Raw genomic sequence first — 18,482 nt, 5'->3', positions numbered from 1 at the left:
GTGAACGTGTTACTCATGTGATATCTCTCGTACGTTATCGCGATCATGGTCGGTTCGGAATCACACAGTTGTGGCTCGTTCTGACAGAAAGCACGTCAGCATTGCGTCCTGGTGCACAGTCCCACATCAGACAGACTGCCTTTCGTGTCGTGTGCGGAGGCTTTCAGGCACGTATTGTGGGTGTGTAGAGACTGTTGAGTAGCTCACTTAGCCAGGTTTCTAGAAGTGAAGCAGCATTCGGCAGCCGAAATAATGACACGTAACCTCAGATCCAAAGGTGTTACGTACAAGTAGGCGAAAATAATCGACGTTACTTGATTAAACTGTCGACGATCAACCAAAGCAATCAAGCAAAATCACGAGATACCAAGGTGAAAAGATGGGACGAAATTAGCTGCTGGGAAGGCAAATGCAAAAATGAGATTCATTAGAGAAATCCAAATCAAAGTCGTCGTTAATCTGAAGGCTGGTTTGAATGTCTCAGTATTTTGCTAGCTGTAGTCCAATAGGAGGTTGTGAGATTCCATAGAACGTTGGTAAGAATCCAGATGCGGATTATGACACCAAATTTAGTGAAACACATACCCTCGACATTTCACTTCCTTCAGAGAACAGGAGTGCTAATATAGATTCTCTCGCAAAGCAAAGCTGCAAACCACCCTCACTTCAGCTTTCTCCCTGTCACTTCTCGCTCCCGGTTCATCAGTTGATCTGTTGCTGTTTGCTTTTCTGCTGAATTCTGAAAAATCTATCACATTTCAAAAGCGTCTGCCTCGTGAGACCATCGCTGCTACGCTGCATCTAAATAACGGCTTGCACATGGAATCACGATCATACAAAATTCTATGGAAGCTACTCGTACGTAGTTAGAGAAGTATTTTCTATGTTCCATAGATAATAAATGCAATCTTTTGCTGTGGCGTGGAACGTTTCAGCTAGTTCACAATGAAAAATATGGCAACATGTTGATCATTAACACAGTTGTCATAAGTTTTACATGTTGTGATTACACACACACACACACACACACACACACAGAGAGAGAGAGAGAGAGAGAGAGAGAGAGAGAGAGAGACTCAAGTGTGAAACATTCAAGTCGTAGGTCGTTCACAAATTCCCAATAGTTTACAAACTTTTAATTTGACTGCTAATGGTGCCTTGTTCGTTGCTTTGATACGATTATGATCAATATGAGTTGGCGGAAAAGGTAAAGATATGATTTATAGTGTGCTGGTCGTCAGAGGTTTTTTAATCAATATTTCAAAATCAAATTGACTACAAGAAAAACACAGCGCTTCACAGTGAGGTTTATTGTTAAAATTAAGAGGGAACATTTCAAAATCAATTAATAATCTCATTACTCCCTCCCATACCCTGTTAGTGACCTGGCAGTGATGTGAAAGTTGGAGATATTGGGCACGTGTGAAGGCGTAAAGTTGTAATTCTCCCAGCGACAACCGCGAATAGAACGAGAAAGGGTATAAAGGACTCTAGTGCACTATATACGGTGACTCGCGGATACGCATGTAGATGTACCGGGTGACTGGGCTGGTATAGTTTAAGGAATTTTCGAATAAACATACACTCCTGGAAATTGAAATAAGAACACCGTGAATTCATTGTCCCAGGAAGGGGAAACTTTATTGACACATTCCTGGGGTCAGATACATCACATGATCACACTGACAGAACCACAGGCACATAGACACAGGCAACAGAGCATGCACAATGTCGGCACTAGTACAGTGTATATCCACCTTTCGCAGCAATGCAGGCTGCTATTCTCCCATGGAGACGATCGTAGAGACGCTGGATGTAGTCCTGTGGAACGGCTTGCCATGCCATTTCCACCTGGCGCCTCAGTTGGACCAGCGTTCGTGCTGGACGTGCAGACCGCGTGAGACGACGCTTCATCCAGTCCCAAACATGCTCAATGGGGGACAGATCCGGAGATCTTGCTGGCTAGGGTAGTTGACTTACACCTTCTAGAGCACGTTGGGTGGCACGGGATACATGCGGACGTGCATTGTCCTGTTGGAACAGCAAGTTCCCTTGCCGGTCTAGGAATGGTAGAACGATGGGTTCGATGACGGTTTGGATGTACCGTGCACTATTCAGTGTCCCCTCGACGATCACCAGTGGTGTACGGCCAGTGTAGGAGATCGCTCCCCACACCATGATGCCGGGTGTTGGCCCTGTGTGCCTCGGTCGTATGCAGTCCTGATTGTGGCGCTCACCTGCACGGCGCCAAGCACGCATACGACCATCATTGGCACCAAGGCAGAAGCGACTCTCATCGCTGAAGACGACACGTCTCCATTCGTCCCTCCATTCACGCCTGTCGCGACACCACTGGAGGCGGGCTGCACGATGTTGGGGCGTGAGCGGAAGACGTCCTAACGGTGTGCGGGACCGTAGCCCAGCTTCATGGAGACGGTTGCGAATGGTCCTCGCCGATACCCCAGGAGCAACAGTGTCCCTAATTTGCTGGGAAGTGGCGGTGCGGTCCCCTACGGCACTGCGTAGGATCCTACGGTCTTGGCGTGCATCCGTGCGTCGCTGCGGTCCGGTCCCAGGTCGACGGGCACGTGCACCTTCTGCCGACCACTGGCGACAACATCGATGTACTGTGGAGACCTCACGCCCCACGTGTTGAGCAATTCGGCGGTACGTCCACCCGGCCTCCCGCATGCCCACTATACGCCCAAGCTCAAAGTCCGTCAACTGCACATACGGTTCACGTCCACGCTGTGGCGGCATGCTACCAGTGTTAAAGACTGCGATGGAGCTCCGTATGCCACGGCAAACTGGCTGACACTGACGGCGGCGGTGCACAAATGCTGCGCAGCTAGCGCCATTCGACGGCCAACACCGCGGTTCCTGGTGTGTCCGCTGTGCCGTGCGTGTGATCATTGCTTGTACAGCCCTCTCGCAGTGTCCGGAGCAAGTATGGTGGGTCTGACACACCGGTGTCAATGTGTTCTTTTTTCCATTTCCAGGAGTGTAACTAAGGGTAGCCTTGCGAAGATTAGAATTCGGCTCTTATTTAATGCGCCTTTGATATGTACTACATGTGTTCAACGAGTTCGCAAATTCACGCCCTAAAGAAATGAAAGTTTGATCGGCAACATTTGAGCTCCAGAGCGCAGAATAGAAATGAGAGGCCAAAACTGTTCCATATGTCTTATCGACTCTATATGAGAAAGCTGTATCCTCTTTTGATGCCGTACGACTTTTATCTGAAATTCTTGTAATCTTAGTTTCGAGAGATTGTTTGTTACACGCAAACACTTATACCGACGATTATTTACCTCCTCTTCTTGTAATCTAATCAAATTGTGTAATTCCTTGTTTTGTTTGTGGTGGAATCCCGTAGGTCACTGAAGAAACTAATTAAATTTCTTTCAGCATACAGCTGGTTGATTGCTGGAACACCTTGAAACAAAGATAACAATTAGCTCATCGCAGAAGATCGTAGTATACTTTAACCCTCCGTTCGCATATCTCCAGTAAAAGGAGAGAAGGAGACTAGTGTTTAATGTCCTGTCGACAACGAGATCATTAGGGAAGGAGCACACGCTCGGATTAGGGAAGGATGGGGAAGGAAATCGGCCGTGGCCTTTCAGAGGAACAAAAATGGTTGAAGTGGCTCTAAGCACTATGGGACTTAATATCTGAGGTCATCAGTCCCCTAGACGTAGAACTACTTAAACCTAACTAACCTAAGGACATCATACACATCCATGGCCGAGGTAGGATTCGAACCTGCGACCATAGCAGCAGTGCGGTTCCCGACTGAAGCGCCTAGAACCGCTCGGCCACAGCGTTTCAGAGGAACCATCCCGGTATTTGCCTTAAACAGTTTAGGGAAATCACGGAAAACCCAAACCAGGATGGCTGGACGCAGGTTTGAACCGTCGTTCTCCCGAATGCGAGACCAGTGTATCTCTCGTAATGGACTGTCATGCTTCTCGTTGTCAATGGTGACAAATAAGTGTGGATTATTTTTGAATTAGCAGTAATAATTAGCGTCAAATTCTTAGTAATTTTGTCACTTAAAAGGGACCTTTTGTCACTTAAAAGGGACCTTAGATTTATGTCGAATTTTCATTCTGAACTAACCGTTTTGCGGTTGCAAGAAGAATTCATTAGACTCCATAAATACTTCGTTTGTCACAACGTTTGCCGTATATCATAAACCATCAGTTTTACGTTATACGTTATTGAGTAGAAATAACCCCGAACTAATATTTTTGGATGGCCCATAGAGAATTAGTGAAGGAAGTGACTTTATAAGCCCAAAAGCTGAAGAATAAAAGCAGACTGTGGGTAGAATACTTAAGTGTAAAGCCAGAAAATTGCTTTCGCAATTCTATATCTGATGAAGTATTTCTCATTACTTGACCTTTAAGAGAGCTGATAACAAAATGTCGAAACGAAATAAGTAGAGATGTTGTTGCTTTGTGGATTTCAGCAGCAGACCTAAAGGCAGCTTTTAACAGAAGCGATTAGTAACAGATCAGTGACCGTGCAGTGTGTAGTCTACAGGGATTCTGGGTACTAAATAAGTGCATGGTCATCCCAAAACCATCGTCACTCCATACCTTTTTGTACTTCTTGCTCGTATGTTCTTCTTTGTCTTTCTCTGAGTCTCTACCGGCCTAAGTGGACTTGTTCGTCTGGTAGTGCAGGTTCATCAAGTGATCTGAATTAAATTTGCCCTTGTTTCCTTATGTGGCAAAATTACTCGCCCTATAGACGGTTAAAGTAGTGTCCAGACGCTATGGTATGGAAATGCGCTCAATTAGAATGTCCTACTAACAGTCTAAATTTAGATTTTCCGTTATTCTCTTAGATCACTTTTAACAAATGTAGCGATGGTATCTTTGAACAGAACAGTTGATTGATTTCGCTATCCGTTCCGAATCCGCCAGTTCCCCTTATCTGACGACGTAGATGTCGAAGAGTTATCCACTTTATTTGCTTTCTTCTTCGTCATGAAGCAAGAGTACTTTAATTCAGTATTCTTATAGACGATCTAAGTGGCCGTATTAGATCCACACGTTCTTATAAGTGATGACAACTATACGGACTGATTCCTAGATGTAGGGTCCTTCTATGTATTTTGGGGAACAAAGGAGTCATTCTAGAAATTTATTCTGACAATGATTATCGTTGACTACGTCAATATTACTTGCATTCGGAGGATGATAAAAGTATATTGAGAACGTTATTTATGACTTGCTGGTTTTTGTGTATTTTATGCGACACTACCAGACACTGGGAACACCAAGAGCGGTATCCTTGTGCAATAAGCGACTTATAGCTATAGCTATGGAGTCTCAGCGGCCATGCGCGTCACACTGGCAGGAACAGTAACTACCTAGTGATATCTATGGATATGACTCTTCCTTTCATGTGTCAAGCTTTGGTTTCCGTGATATCTCTCTTTTTTTTGTGCAGGAAGAAGGGAGAGGGCGGGGGTTAGGCTGAAGGCCCCTACTTCAGTAGAAAAGAGTTGCTGGACGGAGCCAGTGTTTTTCAATAATCATCAGATTATTTTCCACAATTTAGTGAATAATTTATCTCTGAATTAGGGACCTTAACGAAAACTAAGCTGACATCAATAGTTTATTAATGACTGACCATAAATGCGTCCCCGTTGACAGCACACAGTATACGTATTAATCGAGCTAATCTACAACTCCTGTGTCCAACTGGAGGTTCTTTGGATACTCGTCGCATCTCTTATAGACAGTGAATATTTAAGCATAAAAAATAACCTCTTAACAGGAGACCATACATTCTCTCTTCAGTCATTTTCATTGCCTCGCTCCATAAGAAATTAGGGGAGGTTAGAAGTTCGATACCGTGGTCAGAAGTAATGAATGCACTGCTGCAGCCTGTTGTGGGGTTGTGAACCACTGAGGGCTATGGCGGCGACGAAGCCTCTCCTTCGTTTCTAGGTCCCCAGTTCAACACATGCACTCTTACATACATCATGATCAGATCGCTCACAACAGGAGGCGTGTAAATGTAGGAATCGTTGTTGTTTAAGTTAATGTTTGGAATTTAGATGTTGAAATCCTGAAATGACTACACTTGAAACAGGGATTAAGACAGAAGCATCCTTGCAGGAGTTGTAGGAGTTTCAAGCGCCATGGGTTACTGCTTCTTATACAGATCGGAGTTCAAGTTCACTGTCCTCGAAAGAGACCCGAGTATCTCTACAATTTGTGTGTACCTGAATTTATAAACTCTTGCAGGAAAAGGGAGGATAAAACCGATTTGTTGCGCTACTTTTCTCAGAGGTGGAGAGTATTTGAAGTCTATTCGTGGAATTCATTGAACATTTTGGCCACTGAAGAAAAATTACAGCAGGAAATAATTTTAGTTTGTTCAATGTTCTTTATTTCATACAAATGTAGCATTAGTTACATCCGAGTTTAAGGTTTGATTGAAAACAAATGAAAGTAAGTTGCTGTGGTGAGCTCGTATAAACAGAAAGAGTGCGTCAAAACAAAATCTAAAAATGTGAGGTTTATTATGGACTCATGTTCTACATCTTATTGTCTAGTGCTATGTTTCAGAAATTTCTCTGCCGTTACTAAATCATGACTTGCTGTCCAGAAATTCGTACTAATCTTCGCTATAAACTTGTTTATTAACATCTTTATACTTTTTCTAAAATTCCCTCCCGCATTTAAGCACCCGGTATGAACGCTGAACGCTTGAAATTTTAATTTTTTCAGACGACAGAGGAAGTTATGTGAAAAATAAAATTCAAGAAATTATTCATAAAACTGGTTGAATCTTAACAGATTCCTATAAGACATCTTCCTGCAAGGAATATTTCTTATTGAAATACGGTGGTACGTTAGGAAGGACTAATAAATTTCTAGCCACGGCAATCCATACCGTATACCCACGTTTTCCTTACTACAATTACGATGTGAGAAGTAAAGAAGGTAATCTACCTGCATCTGAATATAACAGGTTAGTAGAATCCTGTGTTTTCCGAGCAAAATCTGCGTGCTTGACAGATTTATAGCATTTCTACCTTTCATGAAAGTTTGTTCACTTTAGAGGAAAATAACGTTTGAGAGTGCAGTGATTAAGTGATTAGTAATTCTTCACTGTGATTAGATACAGTACCCCTTATGAACGTTATCTGGCGTCTTATCGCTAAACAGATAACCAAAGAATTAGTCTTTACCTTCGTAATTTTCCTTTCGCGTTTTTCTTCAAATCCTTGCCCAATGTACGCGGTTTATATGCGAGACGAGGTTTGTAAGCAGGAATTACTTTAGGGGTGGCGCATTACAAGGAACATTCATACAGGCTACTTCTGCTTTCATAATTAACATGAAAACGAACAGAAACACTGTTTGAAAGATTAGAAATCAGTTATTATCAGGTGGCAAAGACAAAAATACTATTTTATCAACCTGCAAAGAGTTATTTCCTGTTGGAATTACAGAATATTCAGGAAGTTTTTACGCAAAACAGTTGCAATAGAAAGATTCAAAGAGTGAAATTCCAGAGTCTCTAAAATAACTGCTTTTGATCGAAATGAGTTGGTCAGTTTCGGCATTCGTCATGCCACACGAACTGGGATAATGTAATACCACAACTGGTTAAATGATAAGTTTAACGGAACCATGGGAAATACTTTTAGAAATGTATGAGAAACCTGCAACAAATAAAACCTCTGTACTCCAGATTGCCTCCCCTGTTACAGATGTTTATGGCTGCACTTCTCTCTTTGGATCTCTGAAGGTATCAGCTACAAAATACAGTGCATGGAAGATTATCTGCAACTTGCACGGAAACCAGATTGCAGGTCTAATAATCGAAGAACATGAAAGGAAGGCAGTAATTGAGAAGGGAATGAGAAAGGGTTGCAACTTATCCTCCGCGTTATTAACTTTGTACATTGAGCAAGAAGTAAAGGAAACCATGGAGAAATTTGGAAAATAAATTAAAGTTCAGAGAGAAGAAACGAAAACTTCAAGTTTAGCTGAAGATATTGTAATTCTGTCGGAGACGGCGAATAATTTGAAAGCGCAGTTGAATATAGTGGAAAATTCCTCGAAAAGAGATAATACTATGAACATCAACAAAAGTAAACAGGGGTAATGGAATGTTGTCGAATTGAGTGAAATGAGGCTGAGGGAATGATATGTTGAAAGCGGTAGACAAGTCCTGCTTTTAAGGTAGCAAAAGAACTGCCGACAACCGGAGTAGTGATGATGTAAAAAATATAGACTGGAAACAACAAGAAAAGCTTTTTCTGAAAGGGAGAAATATGTTAAAAACGAATAAAAATTTAAGTTAAAGGAAGACACTAGCGATAATATTTGCTTTGAGTGCAGCGTTGCACAGAAGCGAAACGTATACGATAAGAAGTAAAGGCAAGAGGACAATAGAGGGTCTTGAAATGTGGTGCCAAAGAGGAAAGCTGAAGACTAGAAGGGTAATTTGAATAAAAAATCAAGAGGAGGAGATGGGGAGGGAAGAGTTTTATGACGCAACTTGGTAGAAGAATAGGACGACCACATAAGTGTAGATGTAGACACATCATGACGTACCGAAGCACAGTTAATTTGATAACTGAGAGAAGTGAAAATTGTTAAGGAGAGCAAAGCGCATTAGTTATGCATATATGAAAAGGACAAAAGACAAATATGGAAATCCATATAAAAAAATCTTCAGGCGTGATTACATCAACAACAATAACTCGAGGGAGGTGATCAGGGTGGCAGCATCAGAATAATCCGTTTCTTCCGTTATCGACAACAGAGTACTCGGACTTTTTTAGTGAGTTATTCACCACAGACAATGTATATTTATTTTATTACTGTTTCGCCGATTACCAGTATTACGTACAAGATATACTATGTGCGCAGCTCAGACGAGTGGAACGAAACGCTGCAAGGCAGATTGGACAGGTTCCCTGAACCGTGATAATCTTCGCTGAATGAAAGCACGAAGTTCATAGCCGCTAACCAGACGCGCTCATCTGTGTCCCATTTCAACAGAACGTAATGCGAATCCACACTTTCTCCGTTACATCACCTCACGTGAGTGGCAGAGATAAGTGCATCTCTGAATGAGGTCAAAACTCTGTAAAGGAAGTTAGTCGGTGCAGTAACCGTGTACAGGCAGATTATCAGGCAGTAAAAGTGGTACACTGTATAAAAAGAGTCCAGTAAGATCCGACAACATGGGGCCAAAGAGCGTGTCATGAAGAAGCTTATCACAGTGCATTTGTAACTGCGTCCTAGTTTTGGGAAGGGCTGACAACGGATACCGTGAGCAGAGCGCATCTGGAAAGGGTGACAGGGGGAGGGGGGAGAGGGAGGGGAAGGGGATATAGGAACCCACAGTATGTCAGCAGCTCCAATAGTACACATTTCTGTTTGTCCTTCTCCGAAAGCTAAAGAGTTGCGGCCTGAATGAAACACACGCGTGGCTTAATTCGAATATTCTGAGAGTAGCGGAATATTTGAGGCTATTTATGTTAAATGTTCTGCCAGAATAGCTGAATGAAGGTCAACGTAAATGACCATACCCCTTGTTGTAAATGATGCAGTGGCCTCTCCGGCAGTTGATTTCAATGTAGTAGTCCGAAATCTACCCGACTGCCTCATGGCCGATTATTAGCAACATGAGCTCTTCTAAAACATAGCATTAGTCCGACTTTTTATCAGCCAGCAACGACAAATCATACCTGTTGTTTGTTAAGGAATCTCCAAATGGAGCCAATGATTACCTGAGAAAAACTGTCATCAGCGAAAATTATCTCATAACGGTATCTGTCCATGGCTCTACAGTCTCATCAGGCGAAACAGCAAATGACTGACGAAAATTTTACATGAGTCGTACGTCGCAACATATCCTGCCAAAGATGAGCAACAGTGTTCAGACAACAGGGGATACAAGGAGACTAATAGCGAAGATCCCAGCAGAGGGGTCGAAACGTATAGTATTGAAGAAATGATGCAACATAATCGCTGAGTGTATTCTATTTCGAAGAATGTGCTTCATAACGGAAGCAGTTCATTCTCTCCTTAAGACGAAGCTAGAAGAGAAGAACCCGTGCAAAATCCATTTAGTATCGTTTCTCAAAACTAATCTTTAAACTTAGTAATAACATTTTACGTATTCAGGGCCTTCTTTCTTCTAGAATTTCGATTGTGCAATACGCCTCTGGCATTGTAATGGCCTCTCAGTCTAATCAGCTTTATGTGTTCCGGGAACAGCTTCTTTCATGGGTATGTCCTACTGAAATTACTGCAAGAAATTTGTCATTAGACCGATTCTTAGAGCTAATGAACGTCTGTAATTTACAAATGATTAAATTTAAGTGATAATTCTGTTCCATATGCTGTCACTAGGGGTGCTTTTTTGCTTTTTGTGCACAGTCATGAAATATGGATGACTGTCGAGCCTTATTCAGATGCATCGTCTAGCCAGTTGAGTACTGCTCGCTTTACGACATATAACACAAGGTTACTCTCCTCACCCCTATAGTCAAGTTCAAAATGTTCAAACGTATATGAATTCCTAAGGGACCGAACTGCTGAGATCATCGGTCCCTAGACTTACATACTACTTAAACTAACTTAAAGTAACTTATGCTAAGAACAACACACACACCCATGCCCGAGGGAGGCCTCGAACCTCCGGCGGGAGCGGCAGCGCAATCCGTGACATGGCGCCTCAAACCGCGCAGCCACACAGCGCGGCATAGTCAAGTGGAATGTACAACACAGATCCGTTTTCCAGTACCCGTGTACGTCTAAACAGCGGTGTTGCTCCAGGGTCGCAGAAACAGTGTCACCTCCATACGTCTCAAGAACTTTCCTTTCACGTTGTTTAGGTCCCCTAGCTTCTAAATTTTTAGATCTAGCTGTCAATGGTGCTGAATTAAATACTTTTCGTAAATTACAGAACCCGAAATTCCATGCACACACTTGTGAACGATTTCATATTTATTATTATGGAGATAAACAAGACGTTGTGTATCTGCTAAATATATTTGACAGTCTGCAACCAGACCTGAAAGAATCATTAATAACAGAACTTGATATACCAGACGGAAGTATGTTTGAGCAGTAAATTCACGACTGGATAGTTGGACTTCGAGGTAAATCCCAAAATATCCTAACAGCTTGATCAGATGACAGGAAAAGGACCCTTACTGAAAGAATGAAAGTAACATGAACACAAAGAGAAGCTAAAACAAATCTCTAAAAATGCTCTTCTTCCAGTAAGTATACTATCAGTTCATGCTCTCATACTATCAAACGGCTTGATTATGTGGGATATAAATGGGTCACTGCAAATAGTTACACTTACTTTTGCACAGTGTGTTTGGCAGATAAATTCTCTATAAACAGGCATACTGTATAAAAAATGTATTTATGCAAGATTCCAGGGGGATGTGGCCTAGGGAGATAGTTGCTAACACACTCACAAAATTTTATAAAGAGTATGACAAAAAGAACTTCCGATTGACATTCTGCTGTCGATGTGCAGCTAAATTCCAAGCACGTCATGCAGATCGAGATATGAGCTGATATTGTTTACAGCTGGTTGCTATTTCGTTTGCCTCTAAAATACTAACAGCCCGTTAATCTATGGAAGACTTAGTGTCACCTTGACTAACACCTTTCTCTTAAAAGTTCTTTTGTTTCGGCTCCAAATCAGGAGAGATATACTGTAGGCTTTCTTTACTGGACAACGGATCTACGTCTCCTTGGAAAGGTAATTCTTTTTTGGAATAAATCTGAATCTAAGTGCTTCAGGCTTTCCAACTATGGTATTAGTTATTGTCAGTATACAGTGAAAGAAAAACGCTACCAGCCTTTTTTCTGTTCTCTATGTATGGCCCCATTTCTGTCTGTTTGTAATTATTTAAATTGGCATTTACAAAGATTCAACAAAGAAAATATGAATTTCGGATGTTGTTTTGTTCCTAGAACGGAATAAGCCATGGACGAAGCATAGAACGTACCAGGTATCAAAGTAACAAGCATGAAGTCTTCATGTCCACCAAATACTCTGTTCTGCGCCGTTAAAATGAAGCGGTGTAGTTTCACATACAGTTTTTCCTGGACGTCGATTATAGTATTTCAAAACATGAAAATTTGTCAGCATATGAAGTCAGATACGGCAGCTGTGGCACGATGATCTCATTATCGTATGTTAGGGCACTGAATGACAGAATAATATAGCCGATGTTCAATAGTTCCTCGACTTCGCAGCGTTGCAAGGTCATACGAACAACATCTTGTATGAATGGTCTGATACGATACTACGTCTTTGACTGTAATCAGCTCAAAAAGTGATTGTGCATTCTATAGCCAGATACCGTGCATCAAAACGATCCGATAATTGCAGTGACATTATGCTTATCAGTTCCTTGATCAGCAACGATTTAATGCATCTCAGGGATCTGGCAAGTTATCCATAAATGTAGAATTTTATCAGACCAGCTGGTGTAATATGAGAGCCCTGCTCGACAGCTGAGTGAGTGCTGACGTTCCATTTTAATTCTACTGCAGTGGTTCACGTATTTATAGTGTTCTAAAACACGTGCAAAACAGGAATCTTCACACCAGCAATTTCGCCATTGTAGGACGTTAACCAAAAGAAAGGACGAAGGTTTCTTTGAAAAATGCGTACCACGGAAAGACACTAATAACGTCTAACACTAAGGTCCCACAAGCATATTTCACCATAAATGCGCTTAGTGTGGATCAGATTATGATGCCATTCCCGCAGATCAACGATGCCGAACAGTAATGAACCAGTAACACCTGGTGTTATCAACCAACAGATGAATATCGTGTGTGTGATTTTGCGCATTGTTTTAAAGAAAGCAAGTTTTTCACCCATCTCAATGTTTATGTCGTCATATTTGTTGAACTACGTTTAGTTGTCCTAATTGTCATCATTTCATCCACATCGACACGCAACTCGCCGAAATGGCGTCAAATCGAAAGACTTGCTCCCGGCGAACGGTCTACCAGGCGGGAGGCCCTAGTCACACATTTACATTTATTTTTAACTTTGTTTTGTGCAATGATTTAATTTTTGCAGGCACATACAGTGGAATATACGGATGCTGTCTGCAAAATGTGTTGTGTACATAATAATCAGTAAAGAAATAATACTTTAAAATGTCATGCCCTAAAGCTGGGCGAAGCCTGTCTCGTAGGCTGTCTAACAAGAAGAGTTGGGGGCATACAAACATTTCTTCTCATTTACTAGCGCCTCCTCATATTATCAGCCGATATTGAGTACAACCTAGGTGTAATGACAATCTGTCTATATTAAGATACTGACGCAGACCAAACAACCATGATAGATAATGGACAATTGACTCTGGACCTTAACACCGATAGGTGTGACATCTGTAAGATTTACAATTACATACTAGAAGACACTACCTTCGAAGCAAAAGATAAGCAAAATCACATCGTATTGAAAAATGATAGGTACTGACTTGCGTAGTGTATATAGCGGAGGCATGGAGCTGCGGAAAAGTGGAATGGCTTTTTCATAAATGTACATATTAGTTCTCTATAAGGCACTCCAGTGCAAGAGTTTGTGTCTGGATAATATCGTATGAACAGAATTCACTAGTCAGCATTACGTTACGCCTACAGGAAAATTTGTCTGGAAAGGAGGATGTAGGGGAGAAACGATCCTCGTGGAGGGGGCTTAGTCCCTCGTTGCTATACGTGGCGAGAGAAAACCACGGTGTCACAAGGACATTCTAGTCAATTAATTACCATCAAAGAACAGTTCGGATGTCTGCATTAAACGCATCAACATAAAACGGCATTCGTAGATGCTGCTTAGTTTTCAGAGCGCATTATTTCATAACGAAAGACGCGCCACTTCGGAACGCCATTTTCAGAATCCTTATTAAAACAAGCCAATACTTAACGAGATATTCTGTAGTTACGAACAGGCGTCGAATCATTAAGGCCCAAGCTGACACCCGGACTCGTATTGGTGAGTGCTCGTCCAACGACCCTGATTTAGTTTTTCCTTAATCATCTACCTGCATTATTTGAGGCGAATGTCGGGAAGTTACCTTAAACAAATTCATCGTCGATATTCACCCAATCCGAGTTTGTGCTCCGTCCCTTATGGCCTCACCGTTTGATGGTACGTTAAACTCCGACATTCTCACTTCACTGCACAGCAGGGAAGCATGAAAAACTTTGGACTGTAGTTGAAGGTGGGTGTTCTAGCTGTTTAACCCTCGCAACGCCGTTCGACAACACACAAATTCGCGACCTGGTGCAAATGCCAGAATTAAAAAATGATTTCACACGGGATTCTCGTTTACTGTATATATTATTTCGTAGGTGTTATAACAAGTTGATAGCTTGCATTGGAGTTCATAATTAAAATATCCCGCAGTAACAAATAATTATGTTTCGAAAGCATATTCGAGACAGAGTTTTTAGAAACAACTATTAGATGTGATCTAAGATTTTCAAGAGGAGCATGTTCGCGTTCTCGACTAAATGAAATAGTTCACTATACACGATATTTTGGCGTCAGTCACTTAAAGAAAAGTCCATGGAGAAATAGTGTGAATGTTTGTTTTCCTAGAGAGAGAAGAAAATACGGGAACAGTCCTCTAGTCGGGCGTTATCCAACACCACAATGAAACCCGTCACACAACAGTTGCATGAGGTTACCTTGTGACTCCGGCCCATACCTTGACTGGAATAAACTCTTTAAAACTCTTAAGGTGACGGTGATAAAATATAGGCAGCGAAAGTTTACCCTCAACTTGTAGAGAAACCAGACTGCGGTTATAAATATAAGAGTCGAAGGACAAGAAAGTTAATCAATAGTTGAGAAGGTAGTGAGACAGGGTTGTAGGGTCTTCCCGATATCAGAGAGAGAAAGGCTATTTATAACTTGTTCAGAAACCAGACGGCAGTTATAACAGTTGAGGAGGAGTGAGACAGGCTTGTAGCCTATCCCCGATGTTACTCAATCTATACACTGAGCAATCAGTAAAGGAAACCAAAGAAAAATTTGGAGTAGGAATGAAAGTCCAGGGAGAAGACATAAAAACTTTGAGATTTGCCGATGACATTGTGTTTCTGTCAGAGACAGCAGACGACTTGGAAGAGCAGTTGAACGGAATGGATAGTGCCTTGAAAGGAGGATATAAGATGAACATCAACAAAAGCAAAACAAGAACAATGGAACGTAGTCGAATTAAATCAGTGATGCCGAGGTAACTGGATTAGGAAACGAGACACTTAAACTGTTAGATGAGTGTCATTATTTGGGCTGCAAAATATCATGATGACCGATGTAGAGAGGGTGATGCCGAGGGAACTAGATTAGGAAACGAGACACTTAAACTGTTAGATGAGTGTCATTATTTGGGCAGCAAAATAACATGATGACCGAAGTAGAGAGGGTGTAAAATGTAGACTGGCAATGGCAAGAAAAGCGTTTCTGAAGAAGAGAAATTTTTAAGATCGAATATAGATTTAAATGTGAGGAAGTCTTTTCTAAACGAGATTGTATAAAGTATACCCATGTATGGAAGTGAAAAATGGACAATAAACATTTTAGACAACAAGAGAACACACTACTGGCCATTAAAATTGCTACAACAAAAAGAAATGCAGATGATAAACGGGTATTCATTGGACAAATATATAATACTAGAACTGACATGTGATTACATTTTCACGCAATTTGGGTGCATGGATCCTGAGAAATCGGTACCTAGAACAACCACCTCTGGCCGTAATAACGGCCTTGATACGTCTGGGCATTAAGTCAAACAGAGCTTGGATGGCGTGTACAGGTACAGCTGCCAATGCAGCTTCAACACGATACCACAGCTCATCAGGAGTAGTGACTGGCGTATTGTGACGAGCCAGTTGCTCGGCCACCATTGACCAGACGTTTTCAGTTGGTGAGGGATCTGGAGAATGTGCTGGCCAGGGCACCAGTCGAATATTTTCTGTATCGAGAAAGGCCCGTACAGGACCTGCAACATGCGGTCGTGCATTATCCTGCTCAAATGTAGGGTTTCGCAGGGATCGAATGAGGGGTAGAGCCACGGGTCGTAACACATCTGAAATGTAGCGTCCACTGTTCGAAGTGCCGTCAATGCGAACAAGAGGTGACCGAGACGTGTAACCAAGGGTATCCCATACCATCACGCCGGGTGATAGGCCAGTATGGCGATGACGAATACACGCTTCAAATGTGTGTTCACCGCGATGTCACCAAACACGGATGCGACCATCATGATCCTATACACATAACGTGGATTCATCTGAAAAAATGACGTTTTGCCATTCATGCACCCAGGTTCGTCGTCGAGTACACCAATGCAGGCGCTCCTGTCTGTGATGCAGCGTCAAGGGTAACCGCAGCCATGGTCTCCGAGCTGATAGTCCATGCTGCTGCAAACGTAGTCGAACTGTTCGTGCAGATGGTTGTTGTCTTGCAAACGTCCCCATCTGTTGACTCAGGGATCGAGATGAGGCTGCACGATCCGTTATAGCCATGCGAATAAGATGCCCGTCATCTCGACTGCTAGGGATACGAGGCCGTTGGGATCCAGCACGGCGTTCCGTATTACCCACCTGAACCCACTGATTCCATATTCTGCTAACAGTCATTGGATCACGAGCAACGCGAGCAGCAATGTCGCGATACCATAAACCGCATTCACGATCGGCTACAATCCGACCTTAATCAAAGTGGGAAACGTGATGGTACGCATTTCTCCTCCTTACACGAGGCATCACAACTACGTTTCACCAGGCAACGCCGGTCAACTGCTGTTTGTGTATGAGAAATCGATTGGAAACCTTCCTCATGTCAGCACGTTGTAGGTGTCGCCACCGGCGGCAACCTTGTGTGAATGCTCTGAAAAGCTAATCATTTGCATGTCACAGCATCTTCTTCCTGTCGGTTAAATTTCACGTCTGTAGCACGTCATCTTCGTGGTGTAGCAATTTTAATGGCCAGTAGTGTAGAAGCATTTGAAATGTGGTGCTGCAGAAGAATGCTGAATATTAGATGGGTACAATAGAATTGGGCAGGAATGAAATTTTACGCACAACCTGACTGGAGCAAGGAATCAGTTGATAGGATACATTCTTAGAAATCAAGGGATTACCAATTTAATACTGGAGGGAAGTGTGGGGAATATAGTGAGCAGATTGAGAAGCATATAGGTTGCAGCAGTTATTCGAAGATGAAGGGACTTGCACAGGGTAGAGCAGCATGAAGCACTGCATCAAATCCGTCTTCGAAAAATGGTTCAAATGGCTCTGAGCACTATGGGACTTAACATTTGAGCTCATCAATACCCTAGAACTTAGTACTACTAAGGACATCACACACATCCATGCAAGAGGCAGGATTCGAACCTACGACCGTACCGGTCGCGCGGTTCCAGACTGAAGCGCCTAGAACCGCTCGGCCACAGCGGCCGGCTCCCTCTTCGAATTGAAGACCACAATAACAACAGTGAAATATCAATGCGTCGTCAATTTGGCAAGAGTGAGAAGTGGGCGGTGGGGGATAAACACTGCAAGAGGGCACCAAAGCTTGACTTGCACATGTTAGAGTACCGCCGGCCGAAGTGGCCGTGCGGTTAAAGGCGCTGCAGTCTGGAACCGCAAGACCGCTACGGTCGCAGGTTCGAATCCTGCCTCGGGCATGGATGTTTGTGATGTCCTTAGGTTAGTTAGGTTTAACTAGTTCTAAGTTCTAGGGGACTAATGACCTCAGCAGTTGAGTCCCATAGTGCTCAGAGCCATTTTTTTGTTAGAGTACCGAATGTGCTGTATCAAACCAGTGTTCGGACCGAAGAGCACAACAGACCTGGAAGCCGCCGCAGAACTGCGCGTTGTCGTCGTAGTTGACGGGCGTCTCGTAGCCGAACCTCCAGAGCGACCCCCTGTTGGGGGGCTCCCACAGCATGCCGTGGCCGCAGGCCGCTGCCGCCATACCAGCCACCATCACCGCTATTCCGCACAGCATTCTGCCTCTCTGACTGAGCGAGCGAGTGAGAGAGTGAGTGTGTGTACAGTTAGCATGCCGCTGCCAGCTGCTCCATATGTACCTTTCTTCCGTCCGTTATCTGACACTCATCGCAGGACGATAAGCTTGTTGCCAAATTCTTGCGTCAATTTCCCCTTAAAGCCACGCGTGAATCGAGGTCGTGGAAAACATGTCACAGCCTGCGAATTTAATAAGAATCACTCAACACTCAAAACTATCTGTGAGGAAACGCTATCGTTCCTAAGTGCAGCACTCCACCTGTCTGACCGTGGTGGTACGTATGTTGATGGACCGACGACGACTCTACGTGCAAACATACCGTAGTTTGACATTGCGTACTCAGTAAATTTATCGAGAACAGTCTATTCTCTGGTGTGCTACAAGTCGATAAGTCCCTT

At 42.9% G+C, this 18,482-nt stretch overlaps 1 protein-coding gene across 1 annotated transcript in view; it reads right to left on the bottom strand.

The window, feature by feature from the left end:
- Window positions 1-18,042, bottom strand: part of LOC126425383 (uncharacterized) — a 31,265-nt gene extending 13,223 nt beyond the window's left edge. Inside the window, exon 1 of the mRNA XM_050088315.1 lies at window positions 17,905-18,042. Within this exon, the coding sequence (XP_049944272.1) occupies window positions 17,905-18,042 (138 nt within the window). The remainder of the gene's footprint in view (window positions 1-17,904) is intronic.
- Between the last annotated feature and the right edge of the window lie 440 nt (window positions 18,043-18,482).

This window comes from Schistocerca serialis, chromosome 1 (assembly GCF_023864345.2).
Source record: "Schistocerca serialis cubense isolate TAMUIC-IGC-003099 chromosome 1, iqSchSeri2.2, whole genome shotgun sequence".
NCBI lineage: Eukaryota > Metazoa > Arthropoda > Insecta > Orthoptera > Acrididae > Schistocerca > Schistocerca serialis.
The sequence above is the reverse complement of the archived record's forward strand: the minus strand, read 5'-3'. Positions and strand labels throughout refer to the sequence as shown.